Source organism: Spermophilus citellus, assembly GCF_964194105.1.
Source record: "Spermophilus citellus genome assembly, chromosome: 15".
NCBI lineage: Eukaryota > Metazoa > Chordata > Mammalia > Rodentia > Sciuridae > Spermophilus > Spermophilus citellus.
Genome location: NC_138195.1, coordinates 35,200,494 through 35,222,965, shown reverse-complemented (window position 1 = coordinate 35,222,965; position 22,472 = coordinate 35,200,494). Strand labels below are relative to the sequence as shown.

The 22,472-nt window shown below is 36.8% G+C and overlaps 1 protein-coding gene across 23 annotated transcripts in view; it reads left to right on the top strand.

The window, feature by feature from the left end:
• ANK3 (ankyrin 3) overlaps positions 1-22,472 on the top strand; it is a 508,367-nt gene that overhangs the window by 272,112 nt on the left and 213,783 nt on the right. For all 23 annotated transcript variants that reach the window (XM_081268444.1, XM_081268437.1, XM_081268443.1 and 20 more), the window contains exons 2-5: positions 11,301-11,402; positions 11,836-11,934; positions 12,115-12,213; positions 20,109-20,207. In XM_081268444.1, the coding sequence (XP_081124570.1) occupies positions 11,301-11,402; positions 11,836-11,934; positions 12,115-12,213; positions 20,109-20,207 (399 nt within the window). The remainder of the gene's footprint in view (positions 1-11,300; positions 11,403-11,835; positions 11,935-12,114; positions 12,214-20,108; positions 20,208-22,472) is intronic.

The window sequence follows — 22,472 nt, the reverse complement described above, 5'->3', positions numbered from 1 at the left end:
CTGCCTTTACAAAAACAAAAGGTTGCCGGCACTGTTTTTCTACCGATTCCCACTCCCCTCTATTTAGAGATAAAGATGGGAATGTGTTTTGCCTTTCAGCTTGAGAGGGGCCACTGTGCACAGACGCCCAGCAGGCTTGACATGTGCGACAGCAGGGGCCTTCCTGGCCGAGGTCCCAGTGCAGGATGCTAACCATGCCTAACATGTGTTAGGGGACGGTGACCTCATTTTCAGGGATGAACTGAGGTTACTACCAAGCTGAATCCTTGCAGACAAAGGCAGCCTTGTAGCAATCAGAGGGAATCTGTGGAGACAGCACTTCCCTGCAGTTGGTTTTGATAGTGATGATGACAAATATAGATAGCCTTTGGAAGCATATTTATTACTGGTTAAATTACCACCCCTTTCTACTCCTCTTTTGACTGATTTATGGATAGAAAATTCTGGAAAATTTCCAGTTACTGGATAGCAATTAAATCAAAAAGAATAAATCTGGTATAACCCAAGGTCTTCCCTAGCTAAAACCCATTCAAGTTTTTTTTTTTTTTTTAAGTACTTGCCATGTGAAAGACACAAAGTTCCCCTTTAAGATCTCCATGTCCTACCCACAAAGACATACCTTAAAAAAAAAAAAAATGCTGACATACACCTCACTACCCCTTTGGGGGAAAAAAAAGAGATGCCAACCTTCCTAAAGGCCCAGGGTTTTTACTGACAAGCCACAGATTGTAGCATGAATGTCACATTTGTTTTAGATTGTGCAACTGGTAACATTCTTTTGAAATTGGTGGGAAATTAAATCACTGTACAAGACAACTATAAAATATCAGCACACAATATCTTCAACTATAGTATCTGGAAACTCTGGGCACTGTGTGGATATCCCAGTGGATAGGCAGTGGTTCAGCTCTAGTCTGGTGGGGAAATCTCCATTTGTTGTTGCCTGTTCCCCTCTCATGTGCTTGGGCAAGGAACAGGTCCACGACCAAGTCCAAAGCCTCCATCACAGAACCATGAGACTCTCAAATCGCTTGATTTGGTTTAGTTGGAAGTTCTTTTGTTTTGAGTAAACACGTGTCTTGGATTTTGAAAAGTTGTCTGCAACATATCTCCATTTATACTTTGAAACTGTATTTGGTGTCGGAAATCACTAAATAGAGAATTTGGGGATTTTGGTAAGCAGTCACCCCACCACACACACCGTAAGTCCCTTCATGCTTAAGAATTATTTGCAAATTTGTATTAGTTTATTTACCAACTATTACTACTCAGTGCTACTAAGAAAAGTCTTACTTCTCTAGTTTCTGACTATAAAAATGTTGCTTCACCAGGGCATAGAAGAGTAAGAAAAGGAGTGGAGCAGAAAGCTAGAAAATCTTTGATAGCCAAATTTTAAAATCTGGCTTTGGGTCTTTAATGTCTCTTTATGTGCAATGAAAAGTCTGACAGCACACCTTCAGCACGTCTCACACCTCAGTCCTTTTCCACTTCCCTGCTGTCCCCAAATCTCCATATCACATTAGCACACACAATAATCCTTTTAATATTTTTTAGTTGACAATCTTAGGTCTTTCTGGGTTATGATATGATATGTCAGTATGTATAGGGTGTAATGATCAAATCAGGGTGAGTGGCACATCTCTCATCTTAAACATGTATGTTTTTGTGATAAGAACACTAAGAATCTTCTCTTTTTATGAAATCTATATTATTGTTAGCTATTGTTATCCTTGTGCAAAAAGCACACCAGAACTTTATTCCTTTAACTATAATATTGTACCTACTAACCAGCTCTCTCTGACCCTCCCTCCCCAGCTTCTGGTAACCACTGTTGTACTCTTGAATTCTGTAAGATCAGCTTTTTTAGGTGCCATGTGAGTAAGATCACATGGTATTTGTATTTTTTTTTTATCTAACATTACTCCTCCAGATTCATCCATGTTATCACAAGTAACACTTCATCTTTTTAAAGGCTGAATAGTATTTTACTGTCATATTTTCTTTATTCATTTCTCCAAGGTCCCTTACCCCAGCTTACACTTTAGAATCACCTGAGCTGCATTTATCAAAATGTCCTAACTTGGACCAGTTGAGTGTCAGTCTGTGGGATGGGGACTCTCATACGTGTTTTAATTCTCCCCAGGAGATCCTTGAATCATGGAGGACTGACAACACTGACCTGCAGATCTCATCTCCATTTTCTCCCATGTGCACATATGCTGTCAACTGATTGGGATAAATGTAGCTTTAATGATGTCTTTGCACTTGTCAAAACTCCTCACTGCCTCCTAGTATCTTTATGGCAATGTTAAATCACATGTATCTGGCATACCAAGCCTTCCCTGAACCTCTCAGTTTTTCCTTCCCAGGGGCATCTTCTATTCACCATTCCTCAAAACTTTCCATGTTTATACCTCTACCCACTTTTTCTTCCTTGTCTCTCCCTAACTAAGTACCCTGCTGAAGTCTTGCCTCCTGGCTGTATAATCAGGATGCAGAAATGGTTCTTCCTGATAAGTTTCTATTAGTCACCAACTTCTGTCAGTGCTCTACTGTGAATTCTCATTATATGTGCCTGGCCTGGGTTTAAACATTTAGATTATTAAGGTCATTGAAAGCAATAACTGCATTCCTCAAGGTGGAGACAAGGATCTCTAAAAGAGTTAATAGTGCAACTTCGTAGGACTATCGATACCCAAGCAGACCAGAACAAATGCTGTAGAGGTAGAGAGAGAACCTGTCAAGTCCAGTGTTTATCAAGAAAAGTAGCAGATGCGATGTGGCTTTGAGCTGGACCTAGGATTCAGTAGTGGAGTCTGTTGATGGGAGATTTCACTGGGGAGTAGGGGGGTAGTGAGGACCACTAGCAACAAGGATGTCCTGGGTAAAATCACAGTCCTGGGTAGTTGTGGGACCAGTCCAGAAATAATAAACTGTCGAAATCACCTTTAAGAGTAGTATCCATGTCTTATTTCAGGCTGGAATGTGGATGGGTGGGGGGCAGGTTTTAAAGGGCCTCAGAGGCTATGTCCTAGAAGTTGATTGAGTACCTGGTTTAAAAGTGGAAACATTTTTACAAATGAAATTTATCATTAAACACCAATATATAAAACAGAAGAAAGTCAATCTACTTAGGATGAAGCTGAAGATAGGCTCAGGTAACTGCCCACTGAGTGGTACTCACTCTGCACCCGGGTGTGCCCCAACTCCAGGGCTCTGCACAACCCAATTTGAAAACCAGTGGTGTTAAGGAAAAATCCTGAGTTTATGATCCTGGGTTTCAATCTTTGATTACTATTTAGCCGGATGACCTTGAGAAAGCAGCTTAACTTCTACAAACTTTAGTTTTCTGCCTCTGTAGTGAAGATTCCTATCTTGATTAAATATTTAAGAAAGAAATAATAACTATGCATATAATAATACATAGCACATTGTAATAATATATGTAAAATGTTTAGTAAGGCCCCCAACATACAGTGGATACTGAATAAATTTCAGCTATTCTCCTTGTCATGACTTTGTGGGAACCTCAGTAGCTACTCGGGAACTCCTGAACATTGTTCAGTGCTCTGAGCAGATTCAACTAAGCCAACTACAACCTCCTAGAGGTTTTTTAAAAATGATCTGGGCATCATATAGCAGTTGCCTGAGCTGGCCAAGGTACAAGGTGAGCAAAGAAAAACTTAAAAAGAATAAGCATACTTTCAGCTATAGAAAAAGCTAAGGTGTTCAGAAAAATTACAAGTCTTTAGGAGTGCATCTCTGAGTTAGTCTTTAAAAATAAAGAGATTTGCAGACATCAAAGATGATGTGAAAGGAAGAACCAGTTTTACTTAGTGGCACAGATAGAACACAGGAGACAAAGTCTAGGTCATGCCCATGGTGTACAGTCTAAAAGAGACACTGAATCAAGCTGATTGTTAAAGATCATGGTTCCCAATAGCTAGGTAAACAGGAAATGAACTCATCTTATAGAAGATATACCAGAAACTTGCCTGACTCTGAGGCTGTTGGAAAAAAAATCTCCCCTGAGAATTCATGACCACAGGAACTACTCATACTCTACCAGTTTGAGATCAAAATTTATCTGTGCAGTCTTTAAACCAAAAACCAAAAAGCCCTCAAGCCAAGCATTTATTTTCAAAGTAACCTTGAATTGATAGTGCCTGTAGGCAACTGGCAGAAGCAACCTCAAAAATCTTCTGGGACTACAGTAATATTAACCTAGGGGCTAAAGAACTGCCAAAGATTAATTTCTAAGGAATTTGTGTTTATTAGTAATCACAAACGACAGAAATGTACATTGGTGCAATCACTTCCTAAAGCAATTGGTAATTAAAGTTGAAAAGGCACATAGCCAATGACCCAGGTTTTAGGATCCTAGGTATATTCCTTTAAAAACTTTTGCCTTCGTGTACCATTGTGCTATGGTGCCAAATATTAATGGCAACATCTTTCACTGTAGACTCAGAAACGGCGCAAAATCTATCAACTCTGCAGTGGATAAATAGTGTTATATCACATAATAGAATCTTCTACAGCAGCACTGATAAATTGACTGGAGTTACGTGTCAGCTGGGAAGACTCCGGGAAACACAGTAGACAAAATAAGCATGTCACAGTTGGATTCATAATGTATGATTCCACTTATGTAGAGTACTGAGACCATCGACTACATAATGTTCAGCTTAGGAACACTTGCAAGAATGTTAAGAATGGTGCCAGAATGATTAACTAGATCAGGGGATCCTTAGGGGAGTCGTTCAAGGAAGGGCTGGCTGGGAGTCCTCAAAGCCACCTGTAACTTTGATACTTGCACTGACTGATAGGTATATGGGGGTTTCTTTCATGATTTTTCTTCATATATATTTTATGTACTCTTTTGTTTCTATGACATGTGTTCTTTTTAGACGGAAAATGGAGAACTGAAAGCCCTTGGGACTGCATAATGGGTAGGATGTATTTATGTAACTTTCTGGTTCAGAGAAAGAAACAAAAGTAGTAATCAGTCACAATAAAGGATGTATACCTGGGTAGCCTCAGTCATCCTGGGACCTTTAAATAGAAATAAAGAAATCTGTCCTTCACATCTATTTTAGTAACCAGTTGCAGTGGCAGATACATTACATGTGTCAGTGAACTGTTGCTGTTGCTGTTGTTGAGGTGGGGGAGTTGTAGAACGTGGAAGTCGAAACGTATGGGGATAAGGATGAGCAGAGACTGGACTCCGAGCGTTGGGCTTGGAGAAAGTAGAGGAAGCCCTGCAAGCCATGAGATCAGCTTGAGAGAAAGCAGAGAAAGGAAAGAAATTTGAGTTCTGACTTTGAAAAGGCCCAGTATGCACTGATTGACTGAGGCTATGCAGAACCAAGCGAGTGAAGAAAGATAAGAGACGCTAAAAAGAAGATGTTCAAGAAAAAGGAGGTGATCTACTCTTAGTTCAACCCTGTGAGTGGAGAGATTTAAATGCCATAGGATTTGATGATTGGGATTTGGTTGGCGAGTTTGCACCAAGAGGCATTTATTGATTATGGAGAGAAGCCATATTGCCAGAAATGCAAATATGAATTAGAGTAAAAGGTATAAAACTGTGAAGCCTAAACTAATCTTTCAAAAAGATTGATATTTAAAGGATAACCTAAAAATAAAATTCTTATTGTTAGTTATGGACCTGCTTGGTTGATCTCTTGACATAAATTGTCTAATTTCATCCTTATAGTACCTTATTTCATTTGTTAGTAATGCAGTTAGGATAGTAAAGTAGGTACAGTCCGTGAGTGCTTCGGTTCCTCATCAGTCTCCTACACTGAGAAGTAGAGGAGATCACTGCTTACAAATGATCTAGGTGCTGGGTAGAAAAATCAGAAGAAAGTTTTAGGTTTGGGTTGTTCTGTTTTCTCTTTTGGAGAGACCTAAATACATTGGTAGACAAAAGACAGGTCCCCAGAAGAGAAAAGGAACATGAAGCTTACTGGAAAAACCATCTGACCCTTCGCATGGTTCCCAGTGGTTGGAAAGTTTTAGGAGAAAGGTGGAGAAATGACAGGTCAAGTATAAATAGGCCCCAGAGATTGCCCTCTCACCTCTAGCTAGAGGCAAAGGATCCAAGCTCTGGTATACATTCACTGAGCCTCCAATCTGCATTTCATTTAGGGATCTACGGTTGGTCTGATCTATAACTCATTATGAATTCAGTAAAGGAATTCTGGTCTGGGATAATATATCTGAAAGTACCTACAGTCAATTCAGTGGTTGAACAGATAGACTGATGGAGAATGAATGAATGAACTAAGAGAATAGACCAAACATTTATTAATCTCTTTCTTGGGATAATGGTTAACAACCCAGACTCCAGAGTCACAGTGTTGAGTTCCATCTCTGCCATTCGCAAGCTACGTGTTCCATCCAGGAAAGTCACTCATCCTCTCTACAGTGCATTTTCTCACTTAGAAAATGGAGCTACTAACATTTACCTACTTGTATCGCTTACTAGGTCTGCCATAGTAAACCACCACAAATCAGATGGCTTAAAGCAACAGAATTTATTCTTTCACAACTCGGGGGCTTGAGTTGAAAATCAGAGTGTCAGGAGAATCATCTTCTCCCAAAGGCTGTTAATGGAGGTTTCTTCTGTGCCTATTCCAGTTTCTGGTGACTCCAGATGGTCTCTGTTGATGGCAGCAAAATCCTAATCTCTTTCCTCTTCTTAATGTGACCTTCTCTCTGATATATCCACATGTCTTCTCTTCTTATAAGGACACCGGTAAATGGACTTATGCCCCATTCTAACACCCTATGACCTCATAACTAAATCCATCTGCAAAGATCCTATTTTCAAATAAGATCATATTCTGAGATCCCAATGGACATAAATTTTAGGGGATACCATTCAACCCACTGTACTACTTCATAGAACTACTATAAGGACTACTATAAGGCTAAGCATAAGGACTTATGCAATTAGACATAGTATATTAAATGATAATAACATAAACTAACATAAGTTCTTGCAATAGTGTCTAGCATATAGCAAGAGGTGTGTGAAGTATTAAGTTACTATTTATTGGTATTTAGGGAATGCGTTTTCTTTCTAACCCCTGTATTTTACAGAATATCAATATTCCAGTTTAGGTAAAGCTGCTAAGTTATTAAATTAATTCATAATAATGCTTGATTTTTGTCCCTGAAACTATTTTTTGAAAAACCATGAGATTTATATTAAAATGGCTAATAAAACATAAAATTTTCTGTCTTTTTGATGGTGGTGGGGCTTGAACCCATGCTAAGCAAGTACTACACTGTACTTCAGCTTTTTTTCTCACATCAGATTTTGGTCTTTAAGGGAAAAACAGTGTTGACTAACCTCTTTCTTATCTTTGCAAGGACTAATACCGTAGGCACTGTCCTCCTCCATCTGATGTTTCACATGGGAAAGCCTAATTTCTCTTTGAAACTGATTTTCTTCCACAGTAATTTATCAACAGTCACATTTATGTATGTGTGTGTGCATTTTTACAGTTCTGGTGATGGAACCCAGGGACATTCTACCACTAATCTTTATCCCAGTCCTTTTTTATGCATTATTTTGAGGCAGTCTCATTAAGTTGCTGAGGCTGGCCTTGAACTCACAAGAACGGAAGATGGCTACCTTGCTTGCAGGTGGTTGAGTAAAAGAAGGAACTTCTTGGTTCTTTTCCTGTGGGCTTTAATAATTTCACTTTCTAAATTGTTAAGTTTTCTTCAGAGCAGTCTTCATCTCCTTCATCTGCCTTTTGACTCTTTTTCTTCCTCTTTTTGCCCTTTTAAGTATAAAGTTACTATTTAGAGATGGCGAGCATGTTAGTATATAACAGAGAGCTGAGAAAAGTGATGACAATTTTTGTCCTTTCTTATATTTCTTAATGTTCTGAGGCAATAAATTAACACAGAGAATTGTTTTAATAACAAAGCTTTTGGATAAAATAGAAATAATGAACTTGTCTACCAAAGGATCTATCACAAGAGCAGGATTTCTTAAATACAGATCTATGACTAGCTTAGTACTCCTGAGCTATACGAAATGGGTGCAAGTTATATGTGCATATGTAGATTTGGTGGATATAGGCATAAATTGTCTTCCATTGGACACCAGCACTGTCCCCAATCTCCACAGACAAATCGGTGGATGCTCAAGTCTCTTATATAAAATGCTATAATATTTGCATATGACCTGTGTATATTCTCCTTATATTTTAAATTACATGTACCTAAACCAATATAAATGCTACATAAATAGTTATACTGTGTTGTTTGGGAAATAAAGACAAGTTTTTTTAAGTGTGTTGATATTTAATATACACAATTTTTTAGAAATTTTTTTTAAATTATCCTGTTGATTGAATCCACAAATACACAACTGGGATGTGGAAGATCATGTATATAAAAGAAAATTCAATCCTAACTCTTTTATTCTCCAAAGAATTCAGATCTCGGGTAGAGAACCACTGAATTAAAAGTTTATCTCATCTGAATCTATTTATTTTGCTTTACAGATTTGGGTAGAAAAATTATGAGGAAAATGGACAGTGCATGGAATTACCAAATCTTTCTAAATCTGGAATCAAGTCAAAGACTTTTTTCCTTGAATTATCTCACTTTTTTTTTTTCAATAGCAGCTTCCTTAGTTGTTTTTATATGCCTCGAGTCAGAGTTTGGGATGCTTAACTCACAGTTGTTATCTCTGGCAGTTGAATACCCAGGCTGATGTCATTTGTTCCCAGAACAGCATCTGAGCCCTTCTGGGCAAATTTACTGATAAGTCATTGAGCAGGCACAAAGATGGTGATGTTTTATGGTACAATGAGCCAGCCTTGCATAGATAATTTAATTCTAACTGAACTTATAGACAAAAAAACTGACCTCCTTGAAGTAGTAAACCTCTTTTTAAAAAAAAAAATTTACTTATTTTTAGTTGTAGTTGGACACGATACTTTTATCGTAAACCTCTTTTAAGACTGCATTTTTTTCTTTAAATTTCTGGAAACTTTATATGATTCCTTCTTTGTCTGATTTGAAACTTTCTCTTATTGTCTTCATTTTTCTTAACTCTGCTCTGATTATTTACATGCTTAACTCAAACTCCAATTTAATTTTGAGTAATATCTATGTGTGCTTGCAGCCCCCTGGCTCAGTGACTTCATCTATGATATATGATGTCCATCTTTGCATCATAGCAGATTCTCAACTTAAATACCTGCTGCAAATAATTTGATTACCAGTTATTTCCGGTGTGCTTGTTTGTTGATTCAGCCATTCACAAAACATCTACAGACACCTACATCTTCTAATTACAAGAAAAACAAAAAGATGGATATCATACGTAGGTCAGGTCACTGCATTATGCTACATGAAGGCATGTGACAACCTAGAGATTTTAGCCTTTTTAAACTAGCAATCTTCATTTACTTAAAGTAGTTCACAATTGGAGAAACCTTGCCCTTCATGAGACATTTGGCAATTCTAAAGACATTTTTAGTTGTCACAAATAGGGAATATGACTATACCTGGCTGGTCAAGACCAAGGATGCTAGCAAGCACTGGATGATGGACAAAACTGCCCCCCACCCCAACAAAAGAATTATTCAGATCAAAATGCCAATAGTGCTAAGATTGAGAAGCCTTGATTTGGAAGAGGAAATGTTCATTAGTTCAAAGAGTTTACTGCCATAAAGGGGAGGGGTAGAGGAGAACCTGGAGGCAGTGGCTTCTCCTCTGAGGTGCTGAGCAGGTCAGTTCTTACTGATTGATTTATACCAGAATGAAAGACTTCTCCAAGAGACAGAATTTCCTTCATGTCAATTACATTTTCAGGGATGTGTTGGTGTTCTTCAAAGCTTGGCATCTTGATGTCTTTCCAGTTGCCTGCTTCTTAATCTGCCTCTGCTTGTTCTAAAGGGGTTTACAATTTAGGGTGGGAGGATGGGTATACCAAAAGTATGCTTCTGTGATAAAACCAGGAGAGCTCAGTACAATTAAGGTGTTGGGAGCACCCAGCCATTAAGCCCTGCCCTGGGGGGTCTGGTAGACTTCACAGATGAAGTGGCATTTGAGCAAGGGCTTTGAAGGGGCATTCACCATATGGCTGCAGGAGGAAACTTTCCTCTTTGAAGCCATGCCCTATGTGATTGCATTTATAACCAATGACAAATTATTTTGTCTGCTCTTTCAGGAGCCAAACTACTTTTGTACTGTTCTGCATTGAGCAAGACTCCTTTACAAACTTTGCAGGACCAACTTTGCAGTTTTTTCTCTTTTTTCTATTAAAGATTTTAATAGTAGTTGTGTTCAACTGTGCAATCTAAGTGTTTGAGATTAGCAGTAATTCAGAGTTGCAAGCTGTCAGCGAAAGAATTACCTGTCTTGTTTTACTGTCTTTACATTTTGTTTGCTGTCCCAAATGGGGTTTTCTCCAGGCTGTGGTCTTAGCTTGAAAATCGGTACAAAAAGACACTTCACACTCCAAGTAGGCTGTTCTACATGCTTTTGAAATTCAGTCTGCATTCTAAAACAAGGCTGAATCCTGTATGAATATACACCTGTTGATCATCATCTACAAATTCCTTTATTATTTATTTATTTATTTATTTATTTATTTATTTTGGTGCCAGGGATTAAACCCAGGGGCACTTAACCACTGAGCCACATCCCCAGCCCTGTGATAAATATAATTTATTTAGACACAGGGTGTCACTGAATTGCTAAGCACCTGGACTTTGCTGAGGCTGGCTTTGAACTCATGATCCTCCAGCCTCAGCCTCCCGAGCTGCTAGGATTATAGTTGTGTACCACAACACCCAACTTCAAATTCTTTTTAAATACTATAACAACAGAAAAGGTGTTAATATCTTTGTGAAGTGACCAGTTGAATATTTGGCTGTGGTAGATTTAGAAAACTGAAATTGATGTTAAATTTCAGATACAGGAGAATTAGCAAGGCCTTTCTAATATAATTGCTTAGGATTCAGGCTTCCTCTTCACTCTCTGTAAATTGTACATTGATTGAAGTTGACTAAATTTCCCTTCTCAATTCGGAATGATTTATAACATGAAAGAAGTGGTAATTTTGTACACTTCTGAAACTAACTTGTAAAGATCTTGCCATTTTCTTGGTGACTTTGCAGAAAAATTACTCTTTTTTTGTTAGAAACAGAACAGTTCGGTTGCTTTCATTTGAATTTAGACTACCAACCCGGTAGTTATAAATCTGCACTTTAGTTTCATTTTTTCATCAAAATGTTTTTTGATTTTGTTTTTCATTTTAGTCTGATGCCAACGCAAGTTACTTAAGAGCAGCTCGAGCTGGACATCTAGAAAAGGCCCTTGACTACATAAAAAATGGAGTTGACATCAACATTTGCAATCAGGTCAGTTTGGGTCATTGTTGTTTATTTGTTTTATTCAAATTCTAAGTATTTAGACTTTAAACTCATTAAAGCTTCCATTAAATATTAGGAAGATTTTCTCCTCTTGTTTTTTTTTTTCTATTAAATTTTACCAGCTTGATATTACCAAATTATTCTCTTCTTGTTAGAAGTTCAGAAATGGTAGCATACATTCTTTAATAATTCCTGTAATTTTAGTAATCATAATTAAGCAACCCACCTAGTTTTCAAGTACTCCTGCTCCTAATTTAGGTTGCTCACTGCACATATGCAAGCAAATGTCACTGAGATTATCTTGGTAGACTATGATTCTCCATTTTACCTGCACATGATTTCATCCCCTTTTCTAGTACTGATCATTGAGTGCTCTATTTTCAACCCGCCCAGTGAAGCTTTCCTTTTGCCTTTTTATCAGAATGGGTTGAATGCACTCCATCTTGCTTCCAAAGAAGGCCATGTGGAAGTTGTTTCTGAACTGCTACAGAGAGAAGCTAATGTGGATGCAGCCACAAAGGTCAGTATCAGTGATGCTTTTTTATGTCATTTGCCCATTTCAGTGAGGATTCTGTCCTCAATAAGAATTAGGGTACATTTCTTGTGAAATACTTGTCAACTGTATTCCCTTGGGGAGCTTTAAACATAGGGAAATTAGAAAGGTGACGGAGTTCACATTGTCATGCTTTTCACTTTCCAGAAAGGAAACACAGCGTTACATATTGCATCTTTGGCTGGGCAAGCGGAGGTGGTCAAGGTCTTGGTCACAAATGGAGCCAATGTCAATGCACAATCTCAGGTAAACCTACAACTCTATTGCAAAGGAACTGTGCTATAATTTACAAATAATGTTCATTGGGTGAAGTGCTTGCTTGGTTCACATATTCTCTAAGAACATGATACTTAAGGGCTCTATTAAGTTCATATTTATCCTCATTTGTAATACGTGTGTGCTGAGAGGTAGAAATTTTTAACAGTGGTCTATTGATGGAACTCTATGACTAGTAGTCATACACAAATGCTTAGGGGATTTCTGAAATGCAAAATCTTATACTCTATGATGCTGGCCCAGGTTGGTCCAGTCACATTATTTATTATGAAAAATAATAGATAATGAAACTTATGAAAAAAATTTTTTTTTCTGAACTTGGAATTTCAGAATACATCAGTGCTTCTCCTAGTTGAGAAAGAGAAGAAACTGCTTAATTATTCTTCATTAAGGCATCATTGCTGTTCTCTGAAACAGATTAAAAATTTAAAAATGGGCAGAAAAAACTTTAAAAAGTCTTCAAACTTTAAAGTGTTCAAAATAACCAACCCAGATGCCCTTCAATGGATGAATGGGTTAAAAAAATGTGGCATCTATACACCATGGAGTATTACACAGCACTAAAAAATGACAAAATCATGGAATTCGCAGGGAAATGGATGGCACTAGAGCAGATTATGCTTAGTGAAGCTAGCCAATCCCTAAAAAACAAATACCAAATGTCTTCTTTGATATAATGAGAGCAACTATGAACAGAGCAGGGAGGAAGAGCAGGAAGAAAAGATTAACATTAAACAGAGACATGAGGTGGGAGGGAAAGGGAGAGAAAAGGGGAATTGCATGGAAATGGAGAGAGACCCTCATTGTTATACAAAATTACATATAAGAGGTTGTGAGAGGAATTGGAAAACAAACAAGGAGAGAAATGAATTACAGTAAATGGGATAGAAAGAGAAGATGGGAGGGGAGGGGAGGGGGGATAGTAGAGGATAGGAAAAGTAGCAGAATACAACAGTTACTAGTATGGCATTATGTAAAAATGCGGATGCGTAACCGATGTGATTCTCCAATCTGTATTTGGGGTAAAAATGGGAGTTCATAACTCACTTGAAGCTAATGCATGAAATATGATATGTCAAGAGCCTTATAAGGTTTTGAACAACCAATAAAAAAATATTAACAAAAAAAATAAAGTGTTCAAAATATTTGTAGTAAATAGAGGTCATCCTGTAACCCTCAAGAGTCTTACAATGAGGTTCTAAAATGAAAACTAATAGGTTATCATTTTAAACTGGGTCTAAAGGAATTAACTTCACTTTATTGGTTTAAAAATGTATGCTTCATTATTCAAGTATTCATAATTTACCTCCTACACAGTCCCTTAGAGGTTGTAAAGCAAACATCATGACCCAAGAATATCCACTGAGGACTTGGCCACTTTTAAAACTAGTCTTCATGCAAACATTTTTTTCCATTTGAATGCCGATGTCTCTCCTTATTTGTCAAGGTCTTCACCAGGGTGTTGGGTCTTGCAGAAATTTATTACAGAACAAAATTGCAAGTTTTGTCAAAGATACAGAGTTTTTTGAGGTCCTAGAGAAAAACATGATTCTTTGTCAATATTTGGCCATGCAACATGTGAAGAATCAGGTTTATTTCCTGTTAGATGTTTGATATGAGAATTATTAGAACATCAAAAGATTAAATGAAGAAAAATAATAAGTGAGATCTTTGTTCTCATGTACTTCTGGAAAAAGACGATTTGCTAATTATGCTGAGGAAATAAAAAGCAAATGAATAATGTGATAACATCGTGCAATTTTGTTGGAAAAGTTATGCTTCTCCTGCCCCTTGCCCCACAAAAAAAAAAAAAAAAAAATCACAACTCATTTAGTCTGTCTATTCCAAGAACCTCATACATGACTGCAGTTATAAGCTGTGTTTTGTTAAATCACATAAACTTAGATTTACAATGTCTACTTCTATCTTTCAAGACTAAGTCTCAAGAAAACTTTTTATATCATTTACAATGGACTTTGGATCTTCAGTTTAAGTGCACATGGTTTCATCACCTTTTCTAGTACTGGTTATCTTCACATAGCAGGAATCTCTTCTGCCGTATGGGTCTACAGCACTGCAGTGACTTCCTCTCCCATTTATTACACCCAGAGCAGCAATAGCTTTGTCACCATTCAACTTCAGAGCCACGGAAAAGGAAGTGCTTGCAGCTATATTTGCTCTAATTTCTTTCCAGTTACCTGTGGTTGGACCTTTGTCACATGGTCTATGCCAGGTGTTCTGACCTTCTGTAAGAATTCACTTCAACTATTAATAATTTTCTAGAAAGGGGTGACAGAAATTTGAACATTGGCAAGTGTTTTGAGAGAGAAAAACCAGTTGACTATAATAGAAGCATCATGCTTTTAAGCCAATTTTTTTTCCCAAAATATTGCCACACGTTTTCACTAAAAAAAAAAAGAATTGCTCGTTTTAGGCCCCAAGATAGTGGGAAACTCTTTATTCCATTTATTTTTTATTTTTTGTATTCCCAAAAGAGGAAAAATAAACAACTTCCTTTTAAACATTACACGCATTCTTGACTGATTTTTTTAGAGCAGCTATAGTTTCAAACCTGCTCTGCAGTGTCTGGGAAAACTGCAGTTGAAATAAAATCCTAGCCAGTTTTTATTTCAATTTATGCACATTCCACACTGCTGAGACAGGGAGGGAGAAGGATGTAGCCTATGGGATTCCCTGACACACAGTGCATAGCAAAGGGTTTCCCCTTCCTCTGGGGTCCTGCCCTAGTGCAGCTTCTGCATAGCCTTGCTCTGTGGTTAATTCAGGTAACGAGGTGACCATGCAGCAGAGTGGGTTTTCCCTGATAATTCCTCGTAGCAACTCTTCAGTAGAAACTTTTATAAAGAATAGCAAGCAATGGTGCCATGAAAGAAGATTACATTCCATTGAGGTGGCAGCACATAAAATGTCACGGGGATATTAATATTCACAAAAGAGAGTATCTTTCTCTAAGTGAAATTTTAACCTATTAGCAATGTGTAATGGCCAATAAGAAATAGTTGAGAGAGCCCCTTGTGTTCCCTGAGTATTAAAATTCTCCTTTAAAATAAAAATGACATTGGACAACATAGGAATTCACATATTTTATTTTAAACTAATTTTTGCTGTTGCCTTGATCTTAGATCTTAAAAAGATCATTAACTCTTTTTGGGATGTTGGGGTGACACTTGGGGTTGAACTCAGGGGTACTCAACCACTGAGTCATATACTCAGCCCTATTTTATATTTTATTCAGAGACAGGATTTCACTGAGTTGCTTAGTTCCTTATTTTTGCTAAGGCTGGCTTTGAACTGGAGATCCTCCTGCCTCAGCCTCCCAAGCCACTGGGATTACAGGCAGGCACCACCACACCCAGCAAGATCATTAACTTTTACTTAATATTAATTAACATCCCAGAGATCACTTAACCATACCTTAAGAAAGAGGTTGGGTTGGTTACTTACTTTGTAATTATGAAGAATTTTTCTATTGTTAAATCCTTAATATGTTGCACTAAGTATAACAGTGAACAGTGTTGAAAAATCTCAAACTACTAAGTCAAATGACATCCTTCACTCTTCTCCCTTTTGTCTTTATTCTGTAATATAAAATTGTGTTTATAAAGAGGCAATACCTTTTCAGATAGCATTTCAGCTATCAAAATATTCTAAAGGAAAAATTTTTCATGATGGTATTAATGATGGCAAGACCCACTAAGTCACCCAGAGCTCCTTATGTGCCTTTTTGGTCTTTGCCTGTATGACGGTGTTCCTGTGGTAGGAAAGTTAGATCCTAACAAAGTTAGACAAATGAATATGATCCAGATGAGGCTCCCTAACTTATGACCTTGTATTAAACCTCCAATCTGACTTTCACAAAAATTACAGCCATATATGAATCAGCGAAATCTTCACAATGCCCTTCTATCTTAATTAAAAACAGCACTTTATGATGCACAGAGGCCATAGAGAAATAGAATGGCTGGGAAAATTTCACAGATAAAATTTAAGACCTTAAATGAAACCACAGGAGGGCTCTTTATTTATTTATTTTGGTGGGTATTGTGCTGGATGCCTCCATGCTGTCTACCAAATTATAAGTCTGCTGATTTACATGCTTATTATAGCACCACTATAAACATTCAGAGCAGAAGGTATTGAAGGTATTAGATAAAAATCAGACTTCAAATAGCATACTCATTGGATCTGAAGCTGCTCTGCCTTTTGAGAATTAAATCTATTGTTGCTCCAGAAAAGAAAATGTAAATCAGGCACCTTATGTTCCTTTTCTACCAGTTTTGTTTTGGAAATTTCCTAACTTAAGAAATTAATATGAAAATAATGGTGTACTTTTTTCTCTTAAGAAGGGAAGAATCTTTCTGAAATATGACCATTCTCCCAATCCAGGTCCACTTCACTAAAAATCATTACAGCTATAAGCCATCCAATGACAACACACTGAATTACTGTAGATGCCTTAAGCCTTCTTGAGCTAAAGAGTGATGATAATGTTTTTATTCAATCTTCCCAAAGGATGCTTACAATTTTCTTCCTAGAATCATAACAGAGTGATATATGTATTTTTGTACCTTGTTGATCCTTTCTTGATAGATGAAATTGGTGATATTTTGTATTTAGATTCATGGAACAGAAATTAACTTAAGCAAATGTAAGGATGGACTTATTAGAATTAGATTGAGAACAACAAGAATAAAAGACTAAATAAGCTTTTAGAAAGTTTAAAGGGATTTGATACTTGGGGTAGAGGGCGGTGGAGCCTGACCAAAACCAAAGTCAGATTTTCCCATTAATCTGGTTCCTGTAAGTCAGTGAGTAAAGAACAGCTGGGGAGAGTAGATTCTAAAGAGCAAAACAAAGGTATCCAGTACATGTCTCCCGCATAGTTACAGAAGGGCAAGCCTATCTGTCGCCAAGTTCAACCAAGTCAAGCCACACTTACATGGCAGGGAAGAGTGATTTTTCCAAAAGAAAATAAGGATAACATTGTCAAATGAAGAGGAACTCGATGTGGGTATGGTTAACCAAAACCATAGCAAAGTCAAATAAACACACACACCACAAACGCCTACTATAAAATTAAAATTTCAGTCATGAAGTCTCCCCCCATTTTTTTTAATCACCGTAGACAGCAGAAATAGCACAAGACCATTCATGGTTACATATTGTATGATTCATTTATATGAAATGTACAGAATAGACAAAGCCACAGAGATGAAGTAGATTAGTGATTAGTAGCTGCCAGGGGGTGTGTAGGGTGCTAGTGCTAGCAGGTAAGTGCTGAGGATGAGTCCTGGAGCAAGGGGCTGCGTCTTGACCAGGCTCCTGTCTGTCGAGGCCAGTTGCCCAGTGTTGTGAATATACTAAAACCCAGTGAATTGTATACTCTGTAAGGGTGAATCTTATAGATTGTGACTATCAAACAAATATTTTAAAAAATCGAAAAACAAACAAGAATGTGAACTTTCAGAAAATGACTGACCTTCATGAAATAACCTTTGGATGGCAAGCCTTCAATAAAATGGGGAAAGCCACCGTGGGAAACCATTCATTACTGGGCTGTATCTTGCCGGGGCTCTTGCCTTTGTGATAATTCTAAATCCTAACTCTACACATCTCTTCTGCTATTATGAAAAAGGGCATGTGGAATGATTTAAAAGTTGTTTTTCTCAAGAATGGCTCGCTAGAAGACCCAGGCAGGTCTGTACGAATAGCATCCCTTCAATCTTGCTTCCTGACTTGGGACTTTCCTCCTGGATCAGGAAATGCTTGGTTCTGGATGATGATCTCTGGACCAGGGGATGCACACTGGGCTCGATGCCAGATGTGCGTGGGTAAACCAGTGTCTCTTAGGCAGCCCTGTACCACACCACCACAGCAGACCTTACCCCCCTGCTGCTTTGAACCAACTGACATGACATGACTTGTTGATACTTAGGTATGAACTTTGGGAAGTTTTTCTTAAGAACTTTACTCCTAAAATTTGAAACTGCCCTCTGGAAATTTTGACTTTCAGAGAACTTGATGAAAGAAGACAAATGCTCAGTTATTCATTTAGCTGTAAGAAAAATCCACACTGGTTTTCACTTTCCATCCTTCCATTCCCATCTCCTTTATTCCTTCCTCCCTCTCTCCCTTTCTTCATATTGTTGCTTTAGTTTATTGCTAAAAGGACATTTAGTCAAGAATTAAATGACGTTTCATTTTGGTTAAGTAAGAAAATGAGAAAGATACATGTATGTTGAAGGTAACCTAACTCTCTTTCAGTTTCCCTCATAGCTCTGGGAAAAGTGACAAAACACAACACACAACCCCCACAGAATGTTGCAGTTAGTCCATGCTTCATGTTTAAAGGCTGATGTAGCCTTCATGACAGAAACAGTAGGCTCCAGAGATACTACCAGGCAGACCATTCTCCAGGAAGGAGCTAGCTGGCTGCTGTTATACTCCTCTAATTTTCTGATGTTGAGCTTGATAACCAGATAACTTGTTGCAACTGTGAGCAAACTGGAGTAAAATGAAGAGAGGTGCTCTCTAATGAATACACAGGCCATGGTGGAGTTGTTTGGTCACTACCACTTTTATCTGTTCAAGGATATGGTTAGGGCATGGGACATTGAGCCCAGAGCTGCACACATAGTAGGCAAGCGTACTACCATTAAGCTAAAGTCCCAGGTGTTTTTGAGACAGGGTCTTGCTATCTTGCCCAGACTAGCCTCTACTTGGGATCCACCTGCTCAGCCTTCCGAGTAGCTGGGATTACAGGCGTGCGCTGCCATGCCATCCTCAAGGATCATCTTAATTTACTAATTCCCAGCTATAAGCCAAAAATGTGAGGTCACCAGAGGCCGAATTATGGATTAGTAAGGTGATCATACAATAGTTGACATTTATAATGAGGCAACTCAACCTTTTGAATCACAAAAGCTTGAATCCTATTTGGTAATATTTTAGTTTAAAATATATTTACTTTCATGCTTTGAAATAGTATTATCTATATAATAATTTCATGAACAGTCATTTAAATAGAACTGTATTCTGAATTAAATAAATGTCTTGGATACAGTCTTAATAAAATAACATACTTTAGCATGGATTTAAAAAATGTATTCAGAGAATTTGTAGTTTGAGAAATCTTTTAATATTTTAAAATTTTATTGTAAAATATCAATTTATTAGGTATAAAAAATCATTCTAGAGAACAAACACAGGAAACATGTTTTTAATAAGAAACGTAAGATGTCATATGCACATTCATTTGCTTAGATCCAAATGCATAAGCACATTTCAGACAATCATACACATACAAACTGAATGTGTGTGTGTGGATGTATGCATGTGCTAAGTTTGAAGCCATTTGAGACTGAAATAAATTTCATCCAAAGTTGAAACTGTTTCAGATGCTTACTTTTGCCTGAGTATATTACATCTTTATTTTTAAAAGATAATTAATGAATTGTAGCTTTAACAACCAGATGTATTTTTCTTCATATCCTCATAGCATGTAGTAAAATACTTTAAATCATGGTAAGTAATGAATAAGTGGTTGATGACTGAATGAATATACTTATTTCTCAGAAGTGTGTAAATTGCTATGAATTAGACTTAGCTATAGACTATTAGCTATGATCTGCATTCCAATTATGAATTGCAAAGTATAATTATGAATTATACTTACATTATGAATTTTGCAAAAATTATGGTACTTAGGTTTTCTGATAAATGTGAATCTACATTAAAGAATTACAGAAATTACATGGGAGCACTTCTCAGAGCATGTATACTCAGTATCATGAAAAACAGCCTGGTTCTAGAAATGAGATAAACACTCGTTTCTCATTTTGCAGAATGGTTTCACGCCATTGTATATGGCAGCCCAGGAAAACCACCTGGAAGTCGTCAAGTTTCTTCTTGACAATGGTGCCAGCCAAAGCCTAGCCACAGAGGTAAGACACTTCAGCCTCTATGGTTAAGTTCACATTTACTAGATATTCTGTAAATCTGGAGTTGAGAATTTGCCCCACTAGGATTTAAAAGACAGCTGTACATTAACACACGAGTCCATGCATTTTTATAAAATATGTTGGGGAATATTTTTAATCTTTAAAAAACTTCTATTGCATAGATACCCTATCTGCTCTACATGCCTGATTGTACCCTAAACTTGAACCTTTATTTTACTGTTTAATATATATTCTAGAGAACATTTTTCTGTCTCTTAGTGATATTACCTCAAATGCACCCATTGTTCTGAATTATTTTTATTAAATATCAGCTTTAAATCTGTTTTTTTCCAGATTCGAGTTAGTCTAATTATGATTGGATTTGCATATTCCTGAAGTTAACTAATTAGATTTAATTCATACTTCTCAATAAAACTACTATGTATTTTAAAGTATCAAAGTGTATTTAAGGAAAAGCTCTATAGTCTTAAATAGAAGAAGTACTTAAAAATCGAAAGTTAAGCCATTGATGCTGTCGTGGGTAATGTAGTTTGTTTTTTTGAGTGAGTTGCTAGAAATCTGTTGCTAATAATAAAGGACCAACCCCTGAGTATTTCTTATTTCTAATAAAGCAGTATTCCAACAGATGCAGGATTATTTTACCATAATTCCACTTCTCTTATTTACATGCAATATATTTCCTGAAGCACAAGAAAAATAGCAACAGAGGAATCATACATAATCTCATTTACTTTTTGAAATAAATACTTCCTGGGGAAATCACTAGATGAATAAAGAAATTGTGAATACATGAAAGTACTCTCAACCTCATTCATAGTCAAAGAAATATGAACTCATTAATCTGTCTAAAGACAGAGATCCAATCATTTAACCATTAAACAATAAAATAGGTTGAGAAAGGAAACCAGAATTTTCCTATAATATTGCTGAATTGATAATGGTTACAAAACTTTTGTAGTAACTATCAAAAATTAATATTTACATACCTTTTCACTTAGCAGCTCCATACTAAGAATTTATATTACAGATATATTAGAATGCAAAAATAATACTATATAAGAATGTTCATTAGCATTAATTTGTAATAATAATTTTTAAAAAAACTAAACAGAACCTAAACATGCACAAGTGGGGATCCTGTTTAATAAATGTTGGTATACAATAAAATGCTATTTGGCTTGTTAAAAATGAGACAAGACGCTATCTACTAACATAAGAAAGTAGCTGCAGTATTTTGCCATTAGTAGTTTCCTGTAAGAATTAGGAGGGAGTCATCTCACTTTATACCCTTCAATACTGCTGGAGAATTATATTATGAGACTTTATTATTTTTACGATAATATTCATAAAACTACTTGAGAAATAACACTGGCTGGTATCAAAAGAACAAACATTTGCTAGGAGCTGTATTGCATAGTAGGCTGACCAGAGACAATGAAAATGTCTATTTCCAAAGAGAAGAAAGGACTTGGAATGTTTTCACTATAAAGAAACGATCAATATTTGAGGAGATATCTTTACTTCGATTTGAACAATTGTACAACACATCCCTATATTGAAATATTACATGGTACCCCATAAATATATGCAATTTTTATGTATCAGTTAAAAATAAATAGAATATTTGCTAGGCACAGAGCAGGGCCTCTGTTTACCCTCAGGAGTAGCTGTTCTGAGGACAGTACCTCAGGTAGGATGCACAGGTCCATGCAGGAAGAATGGGGGCAGGACATGCATTGTTGGTTAAGACAAATTGATTTCTATTTTTGAATGGAGATACCAAATAATATAAATGTCCTAATGAAAGTGATTGCACAGTGCTCTTGTGGTTGTTGGGTAGTATTTTCCAGCATCAAGTTCATATAGCTAAGTAGCTCTTCTTTCTTGCTTTATATTTTTGAACAGCCAAGGAAAAAATTGCGAATTATTAAGATTCAACAAAGTGTTGTACTGTTGAAAACAACTTTGGGTTCATGTTCTTCAACAATCAAATTTTATGAGAAAAAACATTAAGAACCACAAACTTGTTATTTAATTTCAGAGTTAGACATCTTAAATTCAAAGAAAAGGTCAAAAGTAGGGGTAGGGGGGAACTAACAAGTCTCCCAAAATAAACAGATTCTTTACTTCCATCCCCATACTTAAAAACATATGGAACATTTTGCCTACAACTTATTTTATTTAGAGACAGGGTTTCATTGATTTGCTTAGTACCTGGCTAAATTGCTGAGGCTGGCTTTGAACTGG